This window comes from Sander vitreus, unplaced genomic scaffold, assembly GCF_031162955.1.
Source record: "Sander vitreus isolate 19-12246 unplaced genomic scaffold, sanVit1 ctg410_0, whole genome shotgun sequence".
In the NCBI taxonomy this organism is placed as follows: domain Eukaryota; kingdom Metazoa; phylum Chordata; class Actinopteri; order Perciformes; family Percidae; genus Sander; species Sander vitreus.
In genome coordinates this window covers 1-27802 of record NW_027595533.1, presented here as the reverse complement: position 1 = coordinate 27802, position 27802 = coordinate 1, and the positions used below count along the sequence as shown (strand labels likewise).

Below are 27802 nucleotides of genomic sequence, written 5' to 3'. Positions count from 1 at the left end.
TGCCAACATAATAAAACAATTCAAACACTTTAATAATTATGCTTTTTCTTATTCGTATTGCATGCTTATTAAATGTATACTCTGTTTGAGTTCATCTCCCTCAAAAAGTAGTCCCCTTTAGAACTACGGTGAATAACGTTAGCTCAGCTGTAGCTAATTAGCTTCTACAGCAACCAGTCGGGGTCAGATGTCACTGTCAGTCTGTCCTTCTGGTGGCTCGTCCACTCGGTGAAAACCTCGATAGCAAAGGCAGTCACCTTTTTGGTGTTTGATTCAAGGGCCCCGTCTTCAATGGTAGAGCTCCTCCTCTGTCAGATCTCGTTAACGGGGACCCTGGGCCTCGTCTTTCTCTGTTGTCTTTCCGTCGTCCTCGTCGCTCTTTAACCAGTCCTCAAATGTCTTCCCTCCTCCAAATATATTAAAATTGACAATGAATTCGTCCATTTTTAAAACCCTGTAATGTTTAGAACTACGGTGAATAACGTTAGCTCAGCTGTAGCTAATGTTAATTAGTTTCTATAGCAACCACACAAGGCTGCATCTGATCACTAACGTTAGTTTCATAACGTAGTTGCTACGTTGTATCTCGCTGGTGAAACTACGTATGGACTGACCCTCCGATAGATTTCCGACACGTTTTAGAAACTTTTTTAAACGAGGTTTATTTTTACAATGGACCTCATGTTTGACATTTCTGTGAAAAAAATACAAGCGGCGTATTGATCTACTATTTGATGATGCTGTGCTCAGTCAACAGGCAACCTGCCAGGTTCATGCCCTCCTCCCAGCCAATCACAATCAAGCATTCTTAAACGAAGTAGAATAATCTGCGTTATTTTAACGCGTTAAAAAAAATGTATAATTATTTTGACAGCCCTAGAATTGATCATTGCAAACTGTGTTATGATGGACATAAAATGTTCTTTTGCCCTAATAATGATACAAATAATATAAAAAATGTCAGTTTGGGAAAGCATATTTGAATAATATTGAATCATTACTACTACTGTACTACTACAAACAAAACAAAAAATGCAGCTATTTCCTGGGATTCCCGGGAAATGGGTTGTCTTTTCCCAGGATCTGATTTTCGGGAAAAATGTTAAACCCTAACGTGGAATGTATAGGTGCTGTAAAATAATCAGATTTCCCAAGTGGTGGCAGTGAGGTGGCAGTGTAAGCGTCCTTTGTATTAGCATACAAAAGGTCAAGGTTCTGCTCTTTCGTGTGGGGAAGGTAACAAACTGATAAATGGCAGGCAAGGTCAAGGTCAAGTCCAGTGTGATATGGTTGAAGTCACCTGAGATCGCAATGAATGCTTCAGGATGTTGAGTTTGAAGTCTCGCATTTGATGGATCTGATGGATCTGATTGATGGATCTGATGGTTCTGATGGACCTGATGATGGTTCTGATGATGGATGTGATGGTTCTGATGGACCTGATGATGGTTCTGATGGACCTGATGATGGATCTGATGATGGATGTGATGGTTCTGATGGACCTGATGATGGTTCTGATGGACCTGATGATGGATCTGATGGACCTGATCATGGTTCTGATGGATCTGATGATGGTTCTGATGATGGATGTGATGGTTCTGATGGTTCTGATGGACCTGATCATGGTTCTGATGGATCTGATGATGGTTCTGATGATGGATGTGATGGTTCTGATGGTTCTGATGGATCTGATGATGGTTCTGATGATAGATGTGATGGTTCTGATGATGGGTAATGTTGATGATGATGTTAAACACAGAAACACAGACATTTTGCCAGTCCTAGCAACAGTAACATTAAAAGTTACATTGACAATCATACACTCTGATATTTGTTCTCCATTATTGAACACTTTCATCGTGTTTTCAAACAATAACACAAGGTCATCATCTGCAGATTTCTCTGTTCTGTTCCTTCTGCTCAGGAACTCTACAATCTTTGATCTCCACACAGACAACGTTCAAATGTTTTCACTCTTTCTTGTTGACCTGTATTAAGGTCCAGAAAGAGAAAATAGGCAGGACACACTGCTGCAGCACGGCTCTCTCAGATCTCTTGTCTGTTTTATTCTTTGTCTTCAGATTGGAGGCATTTTATTCCATATTTTAAAATCTGATGTAAAACAAAACAAAACATAAACTGTATATTATGGTCTTTAGTTAGATTTAGTCTTTGTAAGGTACACTGTTGGTAACCAGGTGGTCCAGTACCAGTTTCCTGCGTAGTGTGTGTGTGACTGATGGTTTATTTGGTGATGCACATATGTGGAGTGTATGTGTTTCTAATAGACACAGTTTCACCTAACACGATGTATATCATTACTCAGTTTGTTTTCTCTGTCTACAAATCCTTACACTCTGGCTCATGTCTGCAGTAAAGCATCCTAACCTATAGATGCAGGCACATTCTCCCTTCACACTGTATCACTGACTGTACAGGACAGAGTACCAACAGTAATAAAGAGGATTGTGCTCATTTCTATTCAATACCCTTTTTACATGTTTTCCATAGGTGCATGAAGTAGAACAAAAAATACATATAGTATGTACAAAGGTTGATGGGAGATGAAGTAATGGCATGATTTAGAGCTTATTGTTTCTTCCTCTACCCGACCTATTACTTAATCTGTCAAGTGCGTAATAATGGATTTTTAAGCTCACTCTTGACGAAGACAGGGACCAAAAGAGGAAAAACAATTCACTGCTCAGATCACACTGAACCTGACTTCTCACCAAATATCAAGCAGACGCAGAGGATGAAGCAAATAGAGGTAGCTGATTATGTTATTGAGCCACCGAGACCAAAGCAGAAAGAGAGTGGGGATGCAAATCAAACAGGTAATAACACACGTTATCAGTTGATGGCTTACGTGTAGCCTACTGTTAAACAACACAGTTCTACTAATTGTACTCTATCAAGTGTTTTAAGCTGCACTAGTGGCATGGACCAACAACCCTGTCCTTCAATACTGAAAAAGTGTTTACTGTTAAATAGTTCATCAAAACTACGATCTTTGCCGAGTCTTAACCAAAGTGTTTTCATTGCATTTTGCATTTACATGAACCCACATGATCAGGACGTGAACTCTAGGGATAACTTCCAATTATTTTCATTGTCGATTAATCTGTCGATTATTTCATTGATGAATCAATTCTTTGATTGGTCTCTACAATGTCCGAAAATTGTGAAAATGTGGATCAGTGTTTCCCAAAAAGCCCAAGATGACGTCCTCAAATGTCTTGTTTTGTCCCCAACTCAAAGATCTTCAGTTTACTGTCGCAGAGGAGAGAAGAAACTAGAAAATATTCACATTTAACAAGCCGGAATCAGAGAAGTTTTACTGTTTTTTCATGAAAAAAATATTCAAACTGATTAATCGATTTTCAAAATAGTCGGCGATTGATTTCATAGTTGACAACTTAATGATTCACCATTGCAGTTCAAGTGGACTCTAGTATTAAAGTCCTGTGATGTACATACATTGTTACATAACAGCAATCATGATTCTTGCCCTATTGGACGTCATTGTAGGGATGTCAACAATTAATTTGGGAGTAACTGACAGAAGAAAAGAAAAGTTGTAATTCTATGTAACTCTCCATTCAGCCGACCATTAGCATGCTAATGTAGGTTGGTTAGTTTGGTTAATTTACTTAATAATCTTACTGAAAGTTTTTTTTCATTAATTAAAAAATTCATTTATCATTATTTGAATGTGTCAACAGCACATGCAAGTCTCACGGCAATTCGTGAAATAGTCACGTTATTCAATCTATTGATTCGTGTACACGGACACGATTCTCTTGTTTTTTTCGTGGTGGTCAGCACATTATTTAAATTAATGTATTTTAATGGGAAGTATCTTTCGTGATCACAGCACGACTACGGTAGCGAGTAGTATGAAATGCCGAAAATCCGTGTAAGGAGGCTGGTTAAGGGGGCGGATGGGTCAAACAACACAGGACTTTCACCCTCGGAGACCGGGGATCGTGGCCGCGTTTGACGTTTCCTTTCCCAGTTCTTCTTTTCCTAAACACAACCTCTGTATAGATGCTTCCCATTACATACTGACCACCATGAAATAAACGACAGAATCGTGTCCGTGTACACGAATCAATAGATTAAAAATAACATGACAATTTCACGAACTGCTGTGAGACCGTGTTGGTACATGGCGACCTCACATGGCTGCCAGAGTGGTTCTACATCTGTGTTGGTGAGTCTGTGTTGGTTTTGCAGAGAGAAGACTCTGCCAGGTGCTTCTCCTCGGCTGGTTTCTTCGTATTGTGTGAGTTAAAATGTGCTGAGACAGTTGCATCAACAGCACCACCATATTGCAAGTTCAAATGCTCAGTGATGTAACTTCCCATGTTGATGTCAAAACCTTTAAGCAACTGTTTTGTTGTCAAACTAAACCTGAACAAAATATTGGTTTTAAATGAATTTAAAATGTACATTTTTTAATTTATGTCTATGCTATCAGTATACTCTACCCACTCGGACTGCAACACAACTCATGACATGAACAAGGACCTGGAGGAGGAGAACGGCAGGCTGAGGACCAGTAAGAAGTCTTCTCATCTTAACTTTACTTCCTCTTCATTTCTTCCTCTCTCATTCTTGCTCTATTTTTGTCAGTTTGGTTCCTGTGACGTCTCCTGCTAACAACACAGCACTTCCTGTGTTTACTACAAGGAAACCATTGTTGGCACTGAGAAATTTCAAAATTAAAAATGTAAACTTATTTTCTTTAAGTTTTGGACGTCACTTTTGTTTTTGTCGTTTTTCTCCTGCGTCTTTTGACATTTGTGTTTTTTTCCCCACGTTTTTGAAGCTTTTTCCAACATTTTTGTCACTATTTTCTACATTCTTTTATCATTTTTTTCAAATGCTAAAAAATGTAATAAACACCCAAATGTCAAGAGATGTAGTCCGTCACAAACAATGTGCTGCATTTCAAATATGTAAACAATTTCGAGCTACAGAATGAATGGTGTAATAGATTTTAAGACTTTATATATTGGCTTTGTGGATGTAACTTTTGCTCACATATAATTCATGAAACTGGCCTCATGGGACATGTATAACTACTGTCACATTTACATTTGTTGACTTTACAATCATTTTTATTTTTCCCCAAAATAACAAATTGCCCTTTTGTTGTCCCAATAAGAAGACCATTTGTTAATTTAGTCTTTCATTTGGGTTCTTTCTGTTTTCACTAAGCTCAGTGGGAGCATTTCAACGCTAGTTTCTACTACATTTCTTCTATCAAGACAACCTGGCATGAGAGTAGAGATGACTGTCTCTAAAGGGTGCACACCTGGTGATTATCAGCAGCAAAGAAGAACAGGGGTGTGTGTGTGTGTGTGTGTGTGTGTGTGTGTGTGTGTGTGTGTGTGTCTCTGTGTGTGTGTGTGTGTGTGTGTGTGTGTGTGTGTGTGTGTGTGTGTGTGTGTGTGTGTGTGTGTGTGTGTGTGTGTGTGTGTGTGTGTGTGTGTGTGTGTGTCTCTGTGTGTGTGTGTGTCTGTGTGTGTGTCTCTGTGTGTGTGTGTCTCTGTGTCTGTGTGTGTGTGTGTGTGTGTGTGTGTGTCTCTGTGTGTGTGTGTCTGTGTGTGTGTGTGTGTGTGTGTGTGTGTGTCTGTGTGTGTGTGTGTGTGTGTGTGTGTGTGTGTGTGTGTGTGTGTGTGTGTCTGTGTGTGTGTGTGTGTGTGTGTGTGTGTCTGTGTGTGTGTGTGTGTGTGTCTCTGTGTGTGTGTGTGTGTGTGTGTGTGTGTGTGTGTGTGTGTGTGTGTGTGTGTGTGTGTGTGTGTGTGTGTGTGTGTGTGTCAGATGTAGTTATAAATGTAAAATGTTGAATGAATGTAAAGATCAAAGGGGTGGCAGATACATAGACATTGGTTTAATGGTTTTGAATGTTGTAAAGATCCTGTTATATTGTTGAAAGTTTGTTACTCTTTTTTAAACAAGAATTTCACAACAAAATGTTAGAAAAGACTGTGGATTGGCCTGCCTGACTCAGACACAGACGGGATGTGGAAGTGGGTGGATGAGACTCCACTGAACGAAAGGTTCACACATTTTTCCATTTGGTCCATTCAAACTAAATCACTATCTTGTGCTTCTTGGGTTGTGTTCTCTGATAAAAAAGCTCTTTTTTTCAGCTACTGGCATTCTGTGGAGCCTAATGGTGGGAACGATGAAAACTGTATGGAAATACTTTCTGTTGATTCAGAAAACAGCTGGAATGATAATAACTGTCTTGTTCTATTCAACTGGATCTGTGAAATGAAAGTCCGTCCATAACCAAACCCACCCGACAGAAAACTAAGAATGATAAATATATTGCTGATACAAATTGAAATCTTCACGAAAGAATAGAATTTTTCTATACCAGAAAATTTGGGTTTCTTTCAACCACATTGTCCAAAAAATAAAAATAACATGGATGGTTCCGTAAAATAAATGACCAGTTCACTACTTTCTTTGAATTTGGGTGTTTTATTCAATTTCATAGCACTTTGAAAAGAAAAGAAAAATTATACAAGAACATTGAAAAAATTAACAACATGTCTAAAATAAAAGATTTAAAAAAAGTGGGAAAAAAGAACAAAAATGTCAACAACAAAAAAAACGCAAAAAAAAACAGAAAAAAACCTGACAAAAACATCGGAAAAAGTGACAAAACATTGGGAAAAGTGAGAAAAAGTGTCAACCAATTTTAGTTTTAAGTTTTGCTCCAGAAAAAGAAGTTGCAGGTCGAAGACAACACGAGGGATATGCTCATGTGGACACATGATTTCCAAGTAAAAACAGCATTTTAGGATTTGCCAGCTCAGTGTGGGATAATCTAACAATAAGCTGCAGTAAAGTGACCTGTTAACATATAGAAACAAATGTCCAACGAGGGTCACTGCAATATGTAATACATGCTTTGATTTATTGCTTGCTGAATGAATGTATAAATGTTTATGGGTGGGAGGGGGGAATGTGTGCGTCTGGCAACATCACAGGGGGGTCTAGTCACGTCTCATTGGTTTAGTTATGACCTGTGTTCTTTGTCATTAAGTTCTGAAAGCAGCCTCTTTAAAACATGTCAAGGTGCGGTTAAAAGGATGGTTGTGGAGGAAAGAAGGGGTGTCGTTAATTCAAGAGAATGTCTCTGTGTCGACTTGATGAGTCTTAGTTTGTAGTCTTTCATTTTCCAGGATAAAATGAAACATTTACTGAAAAACGAGGAAGAAGAGGGAGAGAGAGATTCTATGAAGCTGCAAAAAAGTAGCTCCTGAATACATCTCAAAGTTGGAGCCTGAACATTAAAAATAATCTTAAGAAAGGACTCTCCAGGGGAGGTAACAACATTACATTTCATTCAAGGAGAGGAGATGCCATCCGACCACCTTCACGAAGAGTCAGAGACTAGTCGTGGTGTCTTTTGGTCTGAACGGGAACTTTGGATGCATGATTCAGAACGGGCCACTGCTCGGCCTGGTGCAGCTGCTCGCAGCTTTCTCCAGAACCCCTGTACCCCGAGATTACTCCCAGAAGGACCCCAGAGACGGAGACTCGAGTTCCAGACTCTGACTCGAGTCTCACTTAAGTTACACACACACACACACACACACACATATATACACACACACACACACACACACACACACACACACACACACACACACACACACAGTAACTTCAGACTTGTTACATTAATTAAATGTTAGTTTAATAACTTAAAGAAAACTGACATTTACATATTTGACTTGGTAACAAAGTGCTGGCTGCAAATGTAACGTAGGGTTATTTACCTATTTATTAATTAGGCTGCTAACATATGAATGTGCAATACGTAATCTGTTATCTGTAATGTCCAAGTAATTTTTTATTAGTTGTACATTTTTAATGATTGTTGTGTTGTTTTTAATACTCAGGGAGTACCAATGTACTTTCGTTGTAATACTGCCAGACAGTGTTGCAATGACAATAAAGCCTCTTAAAGTGGCTTAGGTGGTAGAGCGGTCGTCAGCCAATCAGAAGGCTGGTGGTTTGATCCCTGGCCCTGCAGTCACATGTCGAAGTGTCCTTGGGCAAGACACTTAACCGTGCTCCCGATGCAGCATCAGTGTGTTATGAATCATATTTCTCTATATCTGTATATCTGTATTAATGTCTGTGTCCAAACCGTCAGCGACAGATGCTGCCCACCAAGAGCCTGGGTCTGTCTGAGGTTTCTGCCTAAAAGGAAGTTTTTCCTCACCACTGTTGCACCAAATGCTTGCTCATGGGAAATAGTTGGGTCATTGTAAATTATAGTGTGGTCTAGACCTACTCTATCTGTAAAGTGTCCTGAGATAACTCTTTTTGTGATTTGATACTATAAATAAAATGTAATTGAATTGAAAAATTTACTTATTGGGTTGTTATCAACTGGTATTGCTAACAAAAGCTAACCTGGCTAGAGCTAACCATCCATCCATCCATCTTCATCCGCTTATCCGGGGTCGGGTCGCGGGGGTAGCAGCTCCAGCAGGGGACCCCAAACTTCCCTTTCCCGGGCCACATTAACCAGCTCCGACTGGGGGATCCCGAGGCGTTCCCAGGCCAGGTTAGAGATATAATCCCTCCACCTAGTCCTGGGTCTCCCCCGAGGCCTCCTCCCAGCTGGACGTGCCTGGAACACCTCCCTAGGGAGGCGCCCAGGGGGCATCCTTACCAGATGCCCGAACCACCTCAACTGGCTCCTTTCGACGCAAAGGAGCAGCGGCTCTACTCCGAGCTCCTCACGGATAACTGAGCTTCTCACCCTATCTCTAAGGGAGACGCCAGCTACCCTCCTGAGGAAACCCATTTCGGCCGCTTGTACCCTGGATCTTGTTCTTTCGGTCATGACCCAGCCTTCATGACCATAGGTGAGGGTAGGAACAAAAACTGACCGATAGATTGAGAGCTTTGCCTTCTGGCTCAGCTCTCTTTTCGTCACAACGGTGCGATAAATTGAATGTAATACCGCACCCGCTGTGCCGATTCTCCGACCAATCTCCCGCTCCATTGTCCCCTCACTCGCGAACAAGACCCCCAAGGTACTTGAACTCCTTCACTTGGGGTAAGGACTCATTCCCTACCTGGAGAAGGCACTCCATCGGTTTCCTGCTGAGAACCACGGCCTCCGATTTAGAGGTGCTGATCCTCATCCCAGCCGCTTCACACTCGGCTGCGAACCGATCCAGTGAGTGCTGAAGGTCACAGGCCGATGATGCCATCAGGACCACATCATCTGCAAAAAGCAGCGATGAGATCCCCAGCCCACCAAACTGCAACCCCTCTCCACCCCGACTACGCCTCGATATCCTGTCCATAAATACTACAAACAGGATTGGTGACAAAGCGCAGCCCTGGCGGAGGCCAACTCTCACCTGAAACGAGTCCGACTTACTGCCGAGAACCCGGACACAGCTCTCGCTTTGGTCGTACAGAGATTGGATGGCCCTGAGAAGGGACCCCCTCACCCCGTACTCCCGCAGCACCTCCCACAGTATCTCCCGGGGCACCCGGTCATACGCCTTCTCCAGATCCACAAAACACATGTAGACTGGTTGGGCATACTCCCAGGCTCCCTCCAGGATCCTTGCAAGAGTAAAGATCTGGTCCGTTGTTCCACGACCAGGACGGAATCCGCATTGATGGCTAGAGCTAACCCCACAATGAAAATGAGACTTGTTAAATTGAAGCAGTCAACTCGGGTGTGACATCCGTCCCAGCTCTGGCTTACGAGTTCCCCGGTAAATGGAACGCACTATTATTACACAAGGAAACCAGGTAACCCAAAGATTGGAAGAAATGGCTTAGACAATAAAAGGGAACTTGAATAATACAATCCATCTGCATGTGAGATGAGATCCTCAGAGGTGTTACTCTGCTCTCTGCACTTCTTCCTCTTCAGTCAGCTCTCCTTCAGCTGCAGAAACAAGTCGCTTATAATAAACCAGCACAATGTTCCTCGGTCTGTCCGGCTTCTGCCCCCTGCTGGCCTGGAGAGACATGACAACACACAGATGTGACTTCCTGCATCACTCCTCCGCCATTTTGTATACAGTCTATGTTCTAAACAGCAGGTGTGTGTCCGTACCTTACAGTAGAAGGAAAGAGCAGTGATCACCAACAGCAGAGTCAGCGAGAGTAAGACAACCATTCCGAAGATAAAAGGTGCCGGACCTGGTAGATCTGATGGATTTGATGATGGATCTGATGGATCTGATGGATGTGATGGATCTGATGGATGTGATGGATGTGATGGATCTGATGGATCTGATGGATTTGATGATGTATCTGATGGATCTGATGGATTTGATGATGGATCTGATGATGGATGATGTTGATGATGATGGTAAACACAGAAACAGACAGACATTATTAACTTGCCAGTCCTAGCAACAGTATCATCTGCAGATTTCTCTGTTCTGTTCCTTATGCTCAGGAACTCTACAATCTTTGATCTCCACACAAGTTCAAATGTTGTAACTCTGTCTCATTAAAATGTTACCCAGAATAAAAATCTGTTATCCACACATAAAAGTATCCATACAAATTAAAAGGGATAAGGTCTGGACCAGAGCCAGTGTTTAGAAATATTGAGGTCCGGAAAGAGAAAACACGCAGGACACACTGCTGCAGCACGGCTAACGAGGGCCGTTGCTGCTCTATCCTGTCAACATGGGCCCTGAAATGAAAAGCAAGTGTCATGATCCTGATCCATGATGCTGGCAACTGTCATGTACCACGGAGGTACTACGTGTCCTGCTTAGTTTCTAGTCAGTGGACCTGCCAAATCCTATATCGCGTTACCATTTGGTTGTCTGGCTGACTCCTGTCCCCAGAGTCCTGTTGGCAGCCCTTTCGGCGCCTGCTATTCATTTGTAGCTGGTGGTCCAGCCAACCAGAGTTCCTGTTTAGCGGCAACAATCCCAAGTTCCGGAGCCTGTGTTGCCGAAAAATCCAGAGCCTCTGTTGCCCCAAGTTCTTGTGCATCTGTTGCCTTAAGTTCCTGAGCCTCTGTTGTCCCCACATCCAGAGCTTTTATTGCCCCGTTACAGAGCCTCTGTTTCCCCCAGTTACTTTGCCTCTGTTGACACAACCCAGTCTCACGTCAGTTCTTGAAACGGTCACGTAATTTAATCTATTGATTCCTGTACACGGACACGTTTTTCTCGTATATTTTGTGGTGGCCAGCATGATTTTTAAACTAATGGATTTTAATGGGAAGCATGTTTTTTGATCACAGCACGACTACAGTACACAGGACTTTCGCCCCAGAGAGCGGGGATCGTTTCCCGCTTGTGAGGTTTCCTTTCCCCGTTCTTCTTTTCCTAAACCCAACTCGCGTCCCCCAGAGACCGGACCGCATCCCCCAGAGACCGGCCCGCGTCCCCCAGACCGCGTCCCCCAGACCGCGTCCCCCAGAGACCGGACCGGTTTCTGCCTGTAAAAAGGCAAATGCTTGGTCTTGGGGGGGTTGTTGGGTTTTTGTAAATTATTGTGTGGTCTAAACCTTCTCTGTAAACTGTTCTGAGATAACTCTTGTTGGGATTTGATACTAGAAATAAATTTGAATTGAAAATGGAATTGAATTGAGTGTATCTGAGCACACCAGCGCCCTGCTTCTGTCAGGTGGAGGAACTACACATGAAAACAGAAAGTGTTCTGATAGATGTGGTGGCAGTGGAGTTTGGTGATTGGTCGCATCAGTAGGTTCTTCTCGTAGTAGTGAAACACTCACTCAGTTCTCAGAGAACCAGAGTTATTCTGGTAACCAAACATCAACATCTGTACTTCAGTTTATTGTTTGCCATTTTAACACTTTGTATACGTTTGGTTGTATATTGTATGTCATGTCTGTGTCTTCTGAATGGACCTTGAGTCTGGCAATAAAGTTGATGATGATGATGATGATGATGATGATGATGATGATATGCTATGTAACACATCACAGGGTCAGTCTAGAAACAACATGTTGTCAACTGATCATTTTAACTCAGTTTGGACCAATCATCTTCTCCACACCTGTAAACAGTCCGCTTACCTGAGACGGTGAGAGAGAGCAGACGGCTCTCAGAGGAGAAGTTATGAGAGAAAACATAGAGACGATAAACACAGCTGTATGTTCCTTGGTGGGCGGGCTCTGCAGCAGGAAACAGGAAGTGGGCAGAGTGATTGACAGCTGGCTGGGTGGAGTTGTGTGCTGAGTTGGAGGAGGTGAATGTGAGCTGGAAGGAGCCTCCTGGGTACTGTGGCTGGATGGAGCAGCTGATAGTGAAGGTGGAGTCCCTGAACACCTGGAACCCCTGCTGCTGGGCCTCGGAGACCCCGTCCATGGAGGAGGACACAGAGATGTTGGGCTGAAGCAGCAGGTCTGTAAACACAGACACAAACAGACATTGTGAACTTGCCAGTCCTAGCAACAGTAACATTAAAAGTGACATTTACATTTATTACACTCTAACAATTGTTTCTCATTTTGAACACTTTCAACAGCTGCAACAATCCCTAGTTCCCGTTGAGCTCCAACAATCCCAAATTCCTGCTGAGCTGCAATAATCCCAAATTCATGTTAAATTGCAACAATCCTAACTTCCTGTTGAGCTGCAACAACCCCAAGTTTCAGAGCCTCTATTGTCTTCAGTTCCAGTGGTTGTGGTTCCTCTGGCAGCATTCCTGACCATGAGTCTCTAGGCCGTCCACCAGAGGTGCTCTGCCCGTCTGTCCTGTGTCCATGCCAACCACCTGAAGATTTCGTCTCCGCCCCTGCCCTTTTCCCCATTCTTCATTTCCCCGGATACTGGACCCTGAGTCCCTCCTCCGGACCCCCTCCACCCACTCTGCTCCAGTTTGACTCTTGTGATTGGGAGGGTTGTTGTTGCCATTTATACACTTTGCATAAGTTTGGTTTCTATAAGTTTGGTTTCTATAAATCACATGTAAGACGATGACAGTCGTATCAGCGTCAGTCCAGAAAGAACATGTCGTCAGCTGATCATTTTCACTCAGTTTGGACCGATCATTTTTTCCAGCTTACCTGAGACGGTGAGAGAGAGCAGACGGCTCTCAGAGGAAAAGTTATGAGAAAAAACATAGAGATGATAAACACAGCTGTATGTTCCTTGTTGGGCGGGCTCTGCAGCAGGAAACAGGAAGTGGGCAGAGTGATTAACAGCTGGCTGGGTGGAGTTGTGTGCTGAGTTGGAGGAGGTGAATGTGAGCTGGAAGAAGCCTCCTGGGTACTGTGGCTGGATGGAGCAGCTGATAGTGAAGGTGGAGCCCCTGAACACCTGGAACCCCTGCTGCTGGGCCTCGGAGACCCCGTCCATGGAGGAGGACACAGAGATGTTGGGCTGAAGCAGCAGGTCTGTAAACACAGATACACACAGACGTTGTGAACTTGTCAGGCCTAGCACACTTTCAACAGCTGCCATAGTCACAAGTTCCTGTTCTGAGAACATCTGTGACCCACAATAAAAAGGAGTCCTTTCAGGCTGGTTGCCCCAGGGGACTCCTGAAGCAGCAGACATGTATGTTTCATATTTACAGAGGATGTATGTTTCATATATACAGACTTATATCTTGGTGCATTCAGCAGCTGATTTACTGAGGCAGCAGCTGATCAGACTCCATCATGGCTGCTGGAGACAGTCTGCTGCCATTCTAGCTGCTGCAAGTGTGTTTGTGTGTGTGTGTGTGTGTGTGTGTGTGTGTGTGTGTGTGTGTGTGTGTGTGTGTGTCAACCTGGGTACATTACTGTCATACATGATGTCATAGATGATGTCACTGATGGGCTTACCTGAGCAGGTGAGATCCTGGATGGAGGAAGGGGGACCTGATACTACACAGTTCCTCAGAGTAGATCTAGACTGAACACAGTCAGGCCTGATCCACCACACAGATCTGACTGAGGACTCTTTTCTCTCTTCTACAGAAACAGCAGAGCCACAGTCCAACTCTTTGCAGACAACATCTGCTGCCTTCAGGTTCCAGTTAAAGTAAAATACACCATACACTGGTCTCCACTCTCCATTTTCTTTTACCTCCAGTGTTCCTGCACAGCGACTGGCTCTTCCCACCAACCTGAAAGACTCTGAACAGAAACAGGAGAGTCATCAGCGAGAGAAGAAAGTGTATTTAATAAAGAAAAGATTAAACTGGTACTGTTGATACTAATCTAATGATTATTTATATTTCCTTTTTGTCTCTGCGTACCTCTTGAGGCGTGTTCTCCTTTAGCCTGCAGTCCTGAGGAGAAAATCAGAAGGTAAACATCAGTATAAAGGAGCATGATTGGATCACAACTGTGGACAGAACAAACTCTCTCAGGTTGTTTTGTAAAGCAACATGACATAATCGCTTCGCATAAACATATACTCCACTTTCTAAAGTCAAGTGGCGTGTTATCTCTACACATTTTGAGCTATCTGCGTTTATGTCTACGCCCGTGTATGTCTACGCCGAATAACGGGACGGTCGTATACAGTGGACGGGTTGGGTTTAGGAAAAGAACAACGGGACGTTTGGGTTTATGAATCGTGACACGTGGGACCCGATCCCCTGTCTCCTGGGTGAAAGTCCTGTGTTTGACCCATCCATCCCCCCCAACCAACCTCCCTACGCAGATTTTCAGCGTTTCATACTACTCGCTAATGTTGTCACTCTTAATGCTACGTCATCTTATTGAGACGGCGTTGATAAACATGCTAAAAAACAATTATGCGTCTTGATAACACACCAAAATGGCATACGAATTGGCATGTCATACATACACCACTTCTTGAGATCAGTGTGTAAAGGTTCTTCTAGCAGCTCAGAATCACCTTAATGAACTCACTCTGGAAATATTTTACCAGTTTACTAAAGGTAAGATGAACATGTGAATACACAGAACACTAGTCTGCTGTTTGGGAGGAACTTGAAATAAACGTATACTTTTTATCTTTTTGATCAATGAAAGTCAAAGTCTTATTTGCAGTTAAAATCTTTGGTTCCATTTATTTCCATGAGATCTTAGTTGGGTTTCCAGACAATCATCACTGCTTGTATGTATGCCAGTGTAGTGTTGTGGTGTTGGTGTGCGTGTGCGTGTGTCCGTGTGGTCAAAAAAATTTATGTGCTTCCGGGTTGCCCCCGAGGAAGCAAAGATTGGTTCCTATCTATACCAAAGGCACTAATTGGCTCTTACAGGTACATATTCCATAAGTTTTACATGCTTGAAGTTTAACTAGTTTATTGGTTTCTTCTGGCATAATCGATAGATATAATTGGGTATCATCTGCATAACAGTGAAACAGTGTTTCCTAATTATATTGCCTAGAACAAGCATATTTAAGGTAAATAGAAGTGTTCCAAGCACAGAGCCTTGTGGAACACCATTGCTGACTAGCGTGCATTAAGGATTCAGTGTTAAATTCATTTTCCTTTTTGTCTTTTTTTCTGTCTGTGTGAGAGCAGTGTGTCTTCTGATTTAAAGATCAACACAAATATTAGAATAATAACATGTCATATTTAAAGCAGAGTCCTACCTGAGCTGCACAACAGCAACAGCACCAACAGATGATACATGTCCAGATGGAGCGTCTCTCTGATAACCCTGTGTGCTGTCCTCGGTGTATATCTGTGAACAGGAAGAGGAGGAGCTTTACTACAACAGAATAAATCAGAATCTGCTTCAATTGCCAAGTTAATGTGAACACATACAGTACAGGGAAGCATACCATATCCCAGAGAAGATCCAAGAACACATTTGGGACTACTATGACAGCTTCAGTTTGAGATTCACCTCTGGGACAATAACATCTGCATGGCATCGCTTACAGAAAGGCATCATTACTGCTTGCACCATATCAGTGGGGTTGCTCACACTGGAAATGAATATTCTTGTCAAGTCAGCTGAAATGAAATGCAGGGGCCGACGATCAGTGACAGAATGCCACTGGCTCCTTCGCGGACTGGAGAGCCTTATCACATGGGCAAGAATGGCCTTCAAGCCAGCCAAATCCAGGTCTTTAGCCCTGAGGGGACAGTGACGATAAGTATCACTTCAACCTGGATTGAGACCTATGTCCAAGAAGCCTGTAAAGAGCCTGGGGCTGATCTTTGACGGAACCTTGAGAGACACCATGACGGTCCAGTCAACACAAAGGTACAAAAGTCAGGACTCCCAGGGAAATTCAAGGCAGCGTGCCGCTTGGACAAAAGGACTGATCTCGGTTGGGACACCCAGGTTGTCTGATAATAAACACACACACATATATATATACACACACACACACACACACACACACACACACACACACACATATACATACACACACACACACACACACATACACACACACACACACACACACACACACACACACACACACACACACACACACACACACACACACACACACACACACACACACACACACACACACACACACACACACACACACACACACACTGCATTTAAAACCTCAAGACTTTCAAACATCAACATGTCATTTATTAATATGTATTTGTGTCTAAATGACATATAAACATCTTTTCCTATTCTATTTTGACTGGAAACGCTTCCAACACGCTGGCGTGTCATGTTTTCTGAGACGTGTGTGTCACGCAGGCAGTGTGCACGCTATAACCTGTTACCATGGGAGCCCAAATAACAACGCTCACGCCACGCAGCCGACACGCTCACGCGCAGCTGACACGCTCACGCCACGCAGCCGACACGCTCACGCCACGCAGCCGACACGCTCACGCCGCAGCCGACACGCATTTTCTTACCGTCTGATTTGTTCTTCTCCTTCTTTTAGTTTATCCTCTGATGTTTCTCAAACTTGTTCCTCGTATTTCCTCCTTCAGGTTCCACAGTCACTCCCTCACTTCTGTGTTGTGTGTTCCCAGACTCTCCTCCTCTCCCAGTAGCTCTGCTGAGTCTCTCCTCCTCTCCCAGTAGCTCTGCTGAGTCTCTCCTCTCCCAGTAGCTCTGCTGACAGTCTCTCCTCCTCTCCCAGTAGCTCTGCTGACAGACTCTCCTCCTCTCCCAGTAGCTCTGCTGACAGACTCTCCTCCTCTCCCAGTAGCTCTGCTGACAGTCTCTCCTCCTCTCCCAGTAGCTCTGCTGACAGTCTCTCCTCCTCTCCCAGTAGCTCTGCTGACAGTCTCTCCTCCTCTCCCAGTAGCTCTGCTGAGTCTCTTCTCTCCCAGTAGCTCTGCTGACAGTCTCTCCTCCTCTCCCAGTAGCTCTGCTGAGTCTCTTCTCTCCCAGTAGCTCTGCTGACAGACTCACTGCAATGGATTTAAACAAACAGTACAAATGTAGTCTCACACAGTGGAGGATGATGGTTGTTGATGGAGGAAGTGTGTGAAGAATGGAGGGAAACCAGTCCTGTTCCTCCTGCGTACCTGTTACACCCTCACAAAAAAATACACACATACACACACACAGACACACACATATACACACACACACACAGACAGACACACACACACACATACACACACACAGAGACAGACACACACACACACACAGACAGACACACACACACACACACACACACACACACACACACACACACACATATACACACACACACACCCGTCCCAAAACCTCCCGGTTAGAGAGGAAATGACCTAACATATTCTTCTTGAGATTTCAGCGTGCAGCTCGTAGCTACGAGGTAGATGATGTTTCACACAGAGAGAGAGGAAGGTTTTATCCTGGAAATGTTCTTCTGTTGATGCAGATTAAAGAGAAATAGAAGCTTAATTTCCTCCAAAAGAATGAACTTTAAATGTTAAGGATTTAAAAATATTTGATGTGTGTTTGTAGAAGCTGTTGTTGGTGTTGGACTGCACACTGTTAGGTTTTAAATATATAATGTATTTCTCTTTTATTTTGAAGGGCAATGCTTCCATCTACAAGGTAGATTTTGGAGAGTCAGTAGTGAGCATATCAATCATCAATAATCCCAGAGAGAGGTCCTGTGGCTGTCTGCTGACTGACGTCTGCGGGTGTTTACGCTCTTCATGGTTTAGAGTTCAGCAGCTGGGTGAAGGCCGCTATGTTCGCTATGCAAGACACTCGATCCTCTCCCGCCTCTCTACTCCAAAAACAAACGTCCACACATGGAGCGGCCTATAAAAGACAGACCCAGCTGAGGACCGAGGTTTGACCGAGGGACAGACGGACTGACACGCAGCAGGACCAACACAACCCAAACAGCAAGATTAAACCGTTTCTCTTTGGGATTGACTTCAGACAGGTGTGTGTCCACCTCATGTCACTGACATTACTCTCTTAAAGCTTCAAATAACAGGCGGTTTCTTCATGGAAAACAGCATCAAAAGTGTCAACATTTACAGAGAATGTCCATCATGTTACAGAGTTGTGTGTACCATTTAAAAACAGTTTGAATGAAAAGGTACAAATAAAAAGCTAATAAATAACACTCTAGAACTAAATGGCTTCAGGGTTCACAGCTGTTCTTAATAACCTTAAGCCTGTTCTCTCAACGTCAAAACTTACCATGACAGCAACGTTCAGGACAACGTTTGGAGAATCTCCTGAACTCCACGCCTTACGCCCACGCTTTAGGAGACACACGGCACACAGAAATAACATTTCTTCTTTCAGAAACCATTTATTTTACTACACCTTGTCTGTTTGGGGCTGTGGATTTAGCGTTATATAATGCCTCATTTGCATATTTAATCATTAAACATTTCAGACAGAAAATGATCATCTTAATGTCAGTAATCAGTTGGGAAGTTTCCTGCTGATATCTCTTAGTTTCATATTCTACCTGTTCACCTGTAGTGTCTCTTCTTAAACACTTTCATTAAGCAGAAAAGTTTGGAAAACAAATCCACAGATCTGCTCTGAGAGAGTAATCTATTACAGCTCCTTCAGCCAATCAGGCTTCGCTGTTCGAGCCTCTACCTGCTCCACCCCCCGGGGTCGTAGTACTCCAGATCAGACTTCTTGTTGCCTAAACTCAACTGTAACGGGGTCTGAAAGGGCCGTCGTCTCAAGGTGCTCTGTAGCCAACTAGTTTACCTTTTCTCAGATTTAACTGGCGTGTGACCGGCCTGCTGTCGCTGTAATTTTGCATCATAATCTCAATCTCTCAATCATAAGAATCGTTGTGCATACATTTTCACACAATATCATATAAACCGGTTCACAAGAATGCGATGTTCCTGTCGCTCTGCCTGGCTTCTTGAGAAAGATTATTTTGTTGCTGTCTTTACGGCCTCTTGTTCTCTTCGTCTGTCCATTATAACCAAATAGACTACAGCTGGAACTCACTGACACATTTACAGAGCTGCTGATTAATGGACGTGTCCTCCGTGTGTGTGTGTGTGTGTGTGTGTGTGTGTGTGTGTGTGTGTGCGTGTGTGCAGGTGTGTCTCGGCGCTGTCATGCCGTGGCTGCTGCCCTCTCAGCTGGAGCATCTGTCTTCGTCTCCGTCTCAGCGGCAGTGCGAGCAGACGTCCTTCTCCTTCTACTGCGCTGTGCGGGAGCAACTTCCTGTCTGGCTGCTGGAGGACATGCGCAGCATGGAGGTCTTTAGCTGGGAGGATGGACACCCGCGCGCCTTCCTGCCGTCCGAGGCGCTGCTCTACGCTCTCGTGCACGACCACCAGGACTACGCACGCCACCTGCTGGACACGTACTCCGTGAGCGCGCTCAGAGCGCCGCGCTGCAGCTTCTGCTGCAGCAGCAGCAGCGGAGCACCGCACCTCAGCGTAGCCGTTCGCTACGACCGCGTGGCGATCCTCGGCATGATGGCGGCGGCGCTGAAGCATGGCGACTCGTTGACGGACTACCTGGAGAGCCGCGGCGGCTGCTCGCACGTGGCGGACGCCGGGAAGACGGCGGTGCAGCTGGCGGTGGAGCTGTCACGGCCCGACTGCCTGCTGCTGCTGCTGGCGCACGGCGCACAGCCAGCCGGCTTGGACGCCGCGCTGCAGAGACTCGTGTCCTGCGAGGAAGCGGAGCGGAGCCGGGCGCAGCGCTGCCTGGACTTCTTGCTGCTCTTCCTGCCCGAGCCAGCGGCGCCGCGGAGGCTGCAGGACGAGCCGCGGCGCTGGCAGAGCCTGCTGGGACACCAGGTGTTCAGCTGGCTGTGTGGCCTGGCCCCGCCCCCCCTGCTGCTGCAGGCGCTGCGCTGTCTGGCCCGGTCCGGCCCAGATCAGATCAGTACGCTGCCGGACTTCCTGCAGCCGCACACCTGGCAGTGACCTTGCATGTCACCGTGGAAACACTGCAAGACTGCTGCGATTGGACGGTGAAATGTAAATAAAGACTAAAAACAGGACGATGCCGAGTCAGCTGAAAGGTCTGGGAGACGGGCTTTAGGACCCCGAGGAGACTGAAGTATTCTACATATTCTAAAGGATGACGTTTAAAACACCTCAGGAGAAGAAACTATCAGCCGTTCTGATCATCTGTTCATCAGTTTGAGTCATTGTTTATGATAAAACAGGTAAACTTGTGTGATGTCAGCTTGTTAAATGTGAATATTTTCTGAACTGAATATCTTTGAGTTGTGGAAAAAACGAGACATTTGAAATGTTGAAACACTGATCCACATTTTATTTTGAACTCTCGCAGGAGGATCAAATGTTTACAACGTGGGCTCCGCCCTGATGATAGAGATACATGTTTATAATAAAGGTATTAACAGTAAAATGGATGTGTGGAGATAGTGTGTGTATATATATATATATATATATATATATATATGTGTGTGTATAAGTGTAAAATAAATCAGTTTCTTTCCTTGATGCAAATAAAATACTATTTATCAAACATGTGTAGGTGTGTCAGTCTCTTGGGGTCGGTCTCTGTGGGTCAGTCTCTGTGGGTCGGTCTCTGGGGGTCTCTGTGAGTCTTGTGGGTCGGTCTCTGGGAGTCCGTGGGTCGGTCCGGGGATCAGAATCTAAATCAGGAACCTCAACGTCAAGACTGCTGTTTCAATAAGTTTTTATTGACTTAATGAATGAAATGACACAACAGGTGAGTTTAGTTTACACTGAGTTCTAATTGGTCAGCTGCAGAAATGACCAACCAACCAATCAGCTGACATCAGGATGACATCATAGCAGAGTCACGCCTGCACAAGTTTCCATGGAGACGGGGAAGAGAGTAGGAAGAGTCAATGTTTAAAATCAGAGTTTTTTAAAACCGTTAGAGTCCATCAGGGTCCGTTAGAGTCCGTTAGAGTCCATCAGAGTCCGTCAGAGTCCATCAGAGTCCGTTAGAGTCCATTAGGGTCCATCAGAGTCCATCAGATTCCGGTAGAGTCCATCAGAGTCCATCAAGGTCCATCAGAGTCCATCAGGGTCCATCAGGGTCTGTTAGAGTCCATCAGAGTCTGTTAGAGTCCATCAGAGTCCGTTAGAGTCCATCAGGGTCCATCAGAGTCCATCAGGGTCCATTAGAGTCCATCAGGGTCCATCAAAGTCCATCAGGGTCTGTTAGAGTCTGTTAGAGTCCATCAGGTTTTATTTATAATCTTCTTTAAAGAGTTAAACTTGTTTCTTCTTCAACAAACAGACGATTACATTTACATTTCTACAGGGGGGGGGGGGTAGAACCAGAACCAGACAGCAGAACCAAAACCAGACAGCAGAACCAGAACCAGACAGCAGAACTGTCAGTTATCTTGCTGCCTGGTTCACTCTGGTCCCAGTAACCCAGTCTAAACCAGTCTAAACCAGTCTAACCCAGTCTAAACCAGTCTAACCCAGTCTAAACCAGTCTAACCCAGTCTAACCCAGGCTAAACCAGTGTGATCTCTGCTGAGTGGAAAATAAGAATGAAAATCTCAACTCAACAGTTTCTCTTCAACAGTTCAGGGGTCTCATTTATAAAACTGTGCGTAGGATCCTTACTATAAGTGTACGTACGCCCCCAAAAGCCCAAAATGGCGTACGCCAAAAAAAAGTCAGATTTATAAAACCGTGTGTACGCACACCTGTAAGCAATGTTCCCTTTATAAATCACAGATTACCTACAAGTCTGCGTACGTGAATCCACCTCCTATCCCGCCCTGTACACGCCCCTTTATAACCATAAATAGTCAATGCAGAGCACCTCGTGAATGCTGACCAGTATGTTAGTGACCCTGGCAGTTGTTACACCGTATCATGATGACTGGCAGAGAAAAAGCAAAAAACTTCTCAGACGTTCAGGAATTGCTGCAAATTGAATTATAATTTTGGCCTGTTCTTGCAGTGTAGGGAACCTGATCTATAACTACATGTATTAATAATGCGTCCAAAACGGCAGGCATTACAGCACTCAGGGACAGCTTCGATGTACCAGACGTATATAATAAGATTTAACAGAACTATATATTATATCCAAACAAGCCTTAGTGATAAAGGTGAAGGTTATATATAATATTTATATAAAACACTTAGCTGTCTGACATTTCCCTCTGGAAACAGCCAGTTTCCCCCAGAGTGGCGAGGACCTGTATTTGGACCGGGATGGCACGGTTCCGGCGCATTGCCCTCTCTACTCGACCCAATTCAGAACATAGATTCAAGAGCTGAGCTTTAGGGAATCTAAATCGGCATATGACCCAGTCATCGTCATGGTCCCTGAAGTCTCTCATCCTCCTGATTCTTCCATTAGTGTAGTCCTCCTGCAGGGCCAGTAGTGCCATCATGCAGCATTACGCATGGGTTCACCGCAGTATTTATATGTTTACAACAATTTGTGATTGTTAACACCGACCCCAACACAGCATCAACTAGTGGTAACCCCCCCGAGATACAATCTGAAGATGAAAAAAAGTGTAATAGGAAAACACACTTTTCTTCATGCAAGTTTTGTCACAAACAGTATTAAAGTTCGGACCGATAATGAGGACATTAAGGGTAACGATTGCGCGAGAGCTTAACGGCTGTATTTACAGACTTTGACATTTGATGATATAAGCTCAGTATTAAAGACATATTTAGTTATTTACACTGTGTTCTGCAGTTATCTAATGCTAGGGTATTTTATGTTATCCTGTATTCCATGGAGTCGGGCCGTCTTCTCCTCCTGTGCTACGTAGCGGACAATGTGACGATGAGACAGCGCTGATTAAACATTAAGAACAACTTTTTATTAAAGATTTGAGTTGGAGGTGTTTATGGAACAAGTATCACTCGGTACAAGTGCAACTAGCACTGCTGGATTTAATCTTCATGGTAACGTGGAGTCTGTGTGGAGGAACATGGGTCAGGGTTTACGTAGAGGAACATGGGTCAGGGTTTGCGTAGAGGAACATGGGTCAGGGTTTACGTAGAGGAACATGGGTCAGGGTTTACGTGGAGGAACATGGGTCAGAGTCTGCGTGGAGGAACATGGGTCAGAGTCTGCGTGGAGGAACATGGGTCAGGGTTTGCGTAGAGGAACATGGGTCAGGGTTTACGTAGAGGAACATGGGTCAGGGTTTACGTGGAGGAACATGGGTCAGAGTCTGCGTGGAGGAACATGGGTCAGAGTTTACGTAGAGGAACATGGGTCAGGGTTTGCGTAGAGGAACATGGGTCAGGGTTTGCGTAGAGGAACATGGGTCAGAGTCTGCGTGGAGGAACATGGGTCAGAGTCTGCGTGGAGGAACATGGGTCAGAGTTTACGTAGAGGAACATGGGTCAGGGTTTGCGTAGAGGAACATGGGTCAGAGTCTGCGTGGAGGAACATGGGTCAGAGTCTGCGTGGAGGAACATGGGTCAGAGTCTGCGTGGAGGAACATGGGTCAGAGTCTGCGTGGAGGAACATGGGTCAGAGTTTACGTAGAGGAACATGGGTCAGGGTTTGCGTAGAGGAACATGGGTCAGGGTTTACGTGGAGGAACATGGGTCAGAGTCTGCGTGGAGGAACATGGGTCAGAGTTTACGTAGAGGAACATGGGTCAGAGTTTACGTGGAGGAACATGGGTCAGAGTCTGCGTGGAGGAACATGGGTCAGAGTTTACATAGAGGAACATGGGTCAGGGTTTACGTGGAGGAACATGGGTCAGGGTTTACGTGGAGGAACATGGGTCAGAGTTTACGTAGAGGAACATGGGTCAGGGTTTACGTGGAGGAACATGGGTCAGGGTTTACGTGGAGGAACATGGGTCAGAGTCTGCGTGGAGGAACATGGGTCAGAGTCTGCGTGGAAGAACGTGGGTCAGGGTTTACGTGAGGAACATGGGTCAGAGTCTGCGTGGAGGAACATGGGTCAGAGTTTACGTAGAGGAACATGGGTCAGAGTTTACGTGGAGGAACATGGGTCAGGGTTTACGTGGAGGAACATGGGTCATGGTTTACGTGGAGGAACATGGGTCAGCGTTTACGTGGAGGAACATGGGTCAGAGTTTACGTGGAGGAACATGGGTCAGGGTTTACGTGGAGGAACATGGGTCAGAGACTGCGTGGAGGAACATGGGTCAGAGTCTGCGTGGAAGAACGTGGGTCAGGGTTTACGTAGAAGAACATGGGTCAGGGTTTACGTGGAGGAACATGGGTCAGAGTCTGCGTGGAGGAACGTGGGTCAGAGTCTGCGTGGAGGAACGTGGGTCAGAGTCTGCGTGGAGGAACGTGGGTCAGAGTCTGCGTGGAGGAACATGGGTCAGAGTCTGGTGGAGGAACGTGGGTCAGAGTCTGCGTGGAGGAACGTGGGTCAGAGTCTAGGTGGAGGAACGTGGGTCAGAGTCTGCGTGGAGGAACATGGGTCAGAGTCTGGTGGAGGAACGTGGGTCAGAGTCTGCGTGGAGGAACATGGGTCAGAGTCTGGTGGAGGAACGTGGGTCAGAGTCTGCGTGGAGGAACATGGGTCAGAGTCTAGGTGGAGGAACGTGGGTCAGAGTCTGCGTGGAGGACCGCACATTCTCCCGTCAAGTTAGTTTTTTTATAAATCACAACCTTTGCGTGAGAAGTGGCGTACGCATATTTTCAGCCTCGTTTTGTGCGTACGCCACATTTATAAATGAGACCCCAGGTCCTTACTTTACCTCAAAGTCAGAGAATTAAAACTGAAGAGAAATGATAGGAATAGAAATGATAGGAATAGAAAATAAGAAAATTAACTTTGAAATGTTTAATATTTAGCTGGAAGCTAACTGTCGTCCCTGATAAAAAACCTAAAACTAAACTGTGAAATGTCCCTTTAAAGTCATCGTTTGGAATCAGACTGAACTAGGTAAGGTAAGCCTAACCCTAACCAGTCAGAACCAGTCAGAACCAGTTAGAACCAGTCAGAACCACTCCGAAGTAGAATGAAATCAATAAATTGGAGTAAATGTGAAATGTCCCTTTACTGTCCTGGTTCAGAACCAGTCGGTCCCTCTGTCCTTTCAGAGTAAAGTGCTTCCTGTTTGAGCAAAATAAAACAAAGTCTCAGTTCACTTCATTTCCCAGCAGCCACCTGGGTTCCCTCTGAAGTCATTTCACCGGCCTGCACTTCCTGCTTCAGGAGGAAGTTAGTAAACAGGAAGTGGTGTCACTGTGACATCACTGCCTCCCCAGCAGAGGTCAGGGGTCAGATGAGCTCCCATTCGTCGTCGCCATCGTCCGCGCTGAGGGCGGGGCCAGAGGGGGCGGGCCTACAGGGAGTCTGTGGGAGGAGCTTCGTCAGGCGACGAGACAACCCACCAATCAGAGTCACCGCCCACAGCTCGTCCCCTGGAGTCACTGCAGACACAAAGACACATGGTGCGTTCAAGTACACAGAGACATGCTGCGTTCAGGCACACAGAGACATGCTGCATTCAGGTACACAGAGACACATGGTGTGTTCAGGTACACAGAGACACGCTGCGTTCAGGTACACAGAGACACATGCTGCGTTCAGGCACACAGAGACACATGCTGCATTCAGGTACACAGAGACACATGGTGTGTTCAGGTACACAGAGACACATGGTGTGTTCAGGTACACAGAGACACGCTGCGTTCACGTGGCGTCGGACATGTGGGACAAACAAGGTTCTGAGGTGACTGCCTGCTGAAGTTGGAACAACAACCCTAAACTCGACTTGCTGACCTGATGTGTCATCAACCAGACCTTTAATTAACACTAAGAAACTTTTAATTAATGAATGAATATTATTTGTTGCTGGAGTGATAACACAAAGTGAGAGGGTCAACGTTTAAGAAGAAAACAGACAACAGCCAAAAACAAGTTGAGGTCTGTTTTAATGTCCCCAGTGTTAGCATAGTTAGCTTAGCATCGCTAAGGCTCTGTCCTGATTGACAGGTCCTAAAGCATCTCCTGCTTTATCCTCTATTTTAAAATAAATGGGACCATCATTTACTAAATGAACATCATGCTTGAGACCATAAACTCATTACGAAAATGTTTACTGAGGTAATAAATCAAGAGAGAAGTCGGCTCATTTTCTCAGAGACTTCTATAGAAACAGACTTCTTTTTGGAGCCAGTGGAGTCGCCCCCTGCTGGACGAGAATGCAGCTTAAAAGGAGGTTCAGCGTTGAGCAGTATAAACCAGTATAAAAACCAGTATAAAGTCACCTGTTAACCAGTTGGTGTTTCCAGGGATCTTCTTCCAGTAATCTCCTGCAGGGTTTCTGTCAGAGACGCCGTAACGCCGAGCCACTTCTCCGTTTGCACACCGCACCCAAACTGTCCGGGAGCTGAGGACCAGCTGACTCACAGCTAACCCTGAAACACACAAATAAATTACATGTTTTTATATATAAATACATGTATATGTAAAATGTATACAGATCAGAGCAGAGCAGACAGACAGATGTCAAGAGCAGACAGACAGGTACCTGGAACCAGCTCCCAGTCTGTCCCTACAGGCATCTCGTCACTGAGTCCGGTCCGGACGAAGACACTTCCTCGGTTGTCCAACGCCCAGAGGAGACGGTCGTTAGGACTCGTCTGAATGCTAATCAGCTGCACTCCCATTGGCTGCAGAGACATGATGTCACAGTTACCTGAACGCTCACACAGACACTTAGTCAAAGATCCTCTATAGCTGTTCAGGGGGTTCTGTGTGGTGTTACCTGTTCAGGGGGTTCTGGGTGGTGTTACCTGTTCAGGGGGTTCTGTGTGATGTTACCTGTTCAGGGGATTCTGGGTAGTGTTACCTGTTCAGGGGGTTCTGTGTGATGTTACCTGTTCAGGTTGTTCTGGGTGGTGTTACCTGTTCTGGGGGTTCTGTGTGATGTTACCTGTTCTGTGGGTTCTGGGTGGTGTTACCTGTTCTGGGGGTTCTGGGTGGTGTTATCCGTTCAGGGGGTTCTGTGTGATGTTACCTGTTCAGGGGGTTCTGTGTGGTGTTACCTGTTCAGGGGGTTCTGTGTGATGTTACCTGTTCTGGGGGTTCTGGGTGGTGTTACCTGTTCTGTGTGGTGTTACCTGTTCTGGGGGTTCTGGGTGGTGTTACCTGTTCAGGGGGTTCTGGGTGGTGTTACCTGTTCTGTGTGGTGTTACCTGTTCTGGGGGTTCTGGGTGGTGTTACCTGTTCTGGGGGTTCTGGGTGGTGTTGCCTGTTCTGTGTGGTGTTACCTGTTCTGGGGGTTCTGGGTGGTGTTACCTGTTCAGGGGGTTCTGGGTGGTGTTACCTGTTCAGGGGGTTCTGTGTGATGTTACCTGTTCAGGGGGTTCTGTGTGGTGTTACCTGTTCAGGGGGTTCTGTGTGATGTTACCTGTTCTGGGGGTTCTGGGTGGTGTTACCTGTTCTGTGTGGTGTTACCTGTTCTGGGGGTTCTGGGTGGTGTTACCTGTTCTGTGTGGTGTTACCTGTTCTGGGGGTTCTGGG

The 27802-nt window shown here is 45.2% G+C and overlaps 3 protein-coding genes and 1 long non-coding RNA gene across 4 annotated transcripts; 2 read left to right on the top strand and 2 right to left on the bottom strand.

Moving 5' to 3' along the window:
• The first annotated feature begins 2685 nt into the window (after nt 1-2685).
• Nucleotides 2686-5369, top strand: LOC144514015 (uncharacterized). The gene is made up of 3 exons (XR_013501236.1): nt 2686-2837; nt 4240-4288; nt 4484-5369. It is a non-coding gene; the product is annotated as an uncharacterized LOC144514015 (long non-coding RNA).
• Nucleotides 5370-9294: 3925 nt separating this feature from the next.
• LOC144514013 (uncharacterized) lies at nt 9295-17329 on the bottom strand. Its single transcript, XM_078245206.1, has 8 exons — nt 16807-17329; nt 15558-15649; nt 14245-14277; nt 13829-14122; nt 13067-13396; nt 12074-12403; nt 10124-10353; nt 9295-10025 (listed from the first exon to the last, which is right to left on the bottom strand). The coding sequence occupies exons 2-8, from the start codon at nt 15595-15597 to the stop codon at nt 9906-9908; spliced, it is 1377 nt and encodes a 458-aa protein (XP_078101332.1). The 5' UTR covers nt 15598-15649; nt 16807-17329; the 3' UTR covers nt 9295-9905.
• Nucleotides 17330-19446: 2117 nt separating this feature from the next.
• ankrd9 (ankyrin repeat domain 9) lies at nt 19447-20694 on the top strand. Its single transcript, XM_078245204.1, has one exon. The coding sequence runs from the start codon at nt 19447-19449 to the stop codon at nt 20266-20268; it is 822 nt and encodes a 273-aa protein (XP_078101330.1). The 3' UTR covers nt 20269-20694.
• A 3526-nt stretch (nt 20695-24220) lies between these two features.
• On the bottom strand, nt 24221-27053 carry LOC144514012 (uncharacterized). Its single transcript, XM_078245205.1, has 4 exons — nt 27045-27053; nt 26808-26949; nt 26545-26694; nt 24221-25704 (listed from the first exon to the last, which is right to left on the bottom strand). Exons 2-4 carry the CDS (start codon nt 26944-26946, stop codon nt 25553-25555), a joined length of 441 nt encoding a protein of 146 aa, XP_078101331.1. The 5' UTR covers nt 26947-26949; nt 27045-27053; the 3' UTR covers nt 24221-25552.
• Nucleotides 27054-27802: the final 749 nt, after the last annotated feature.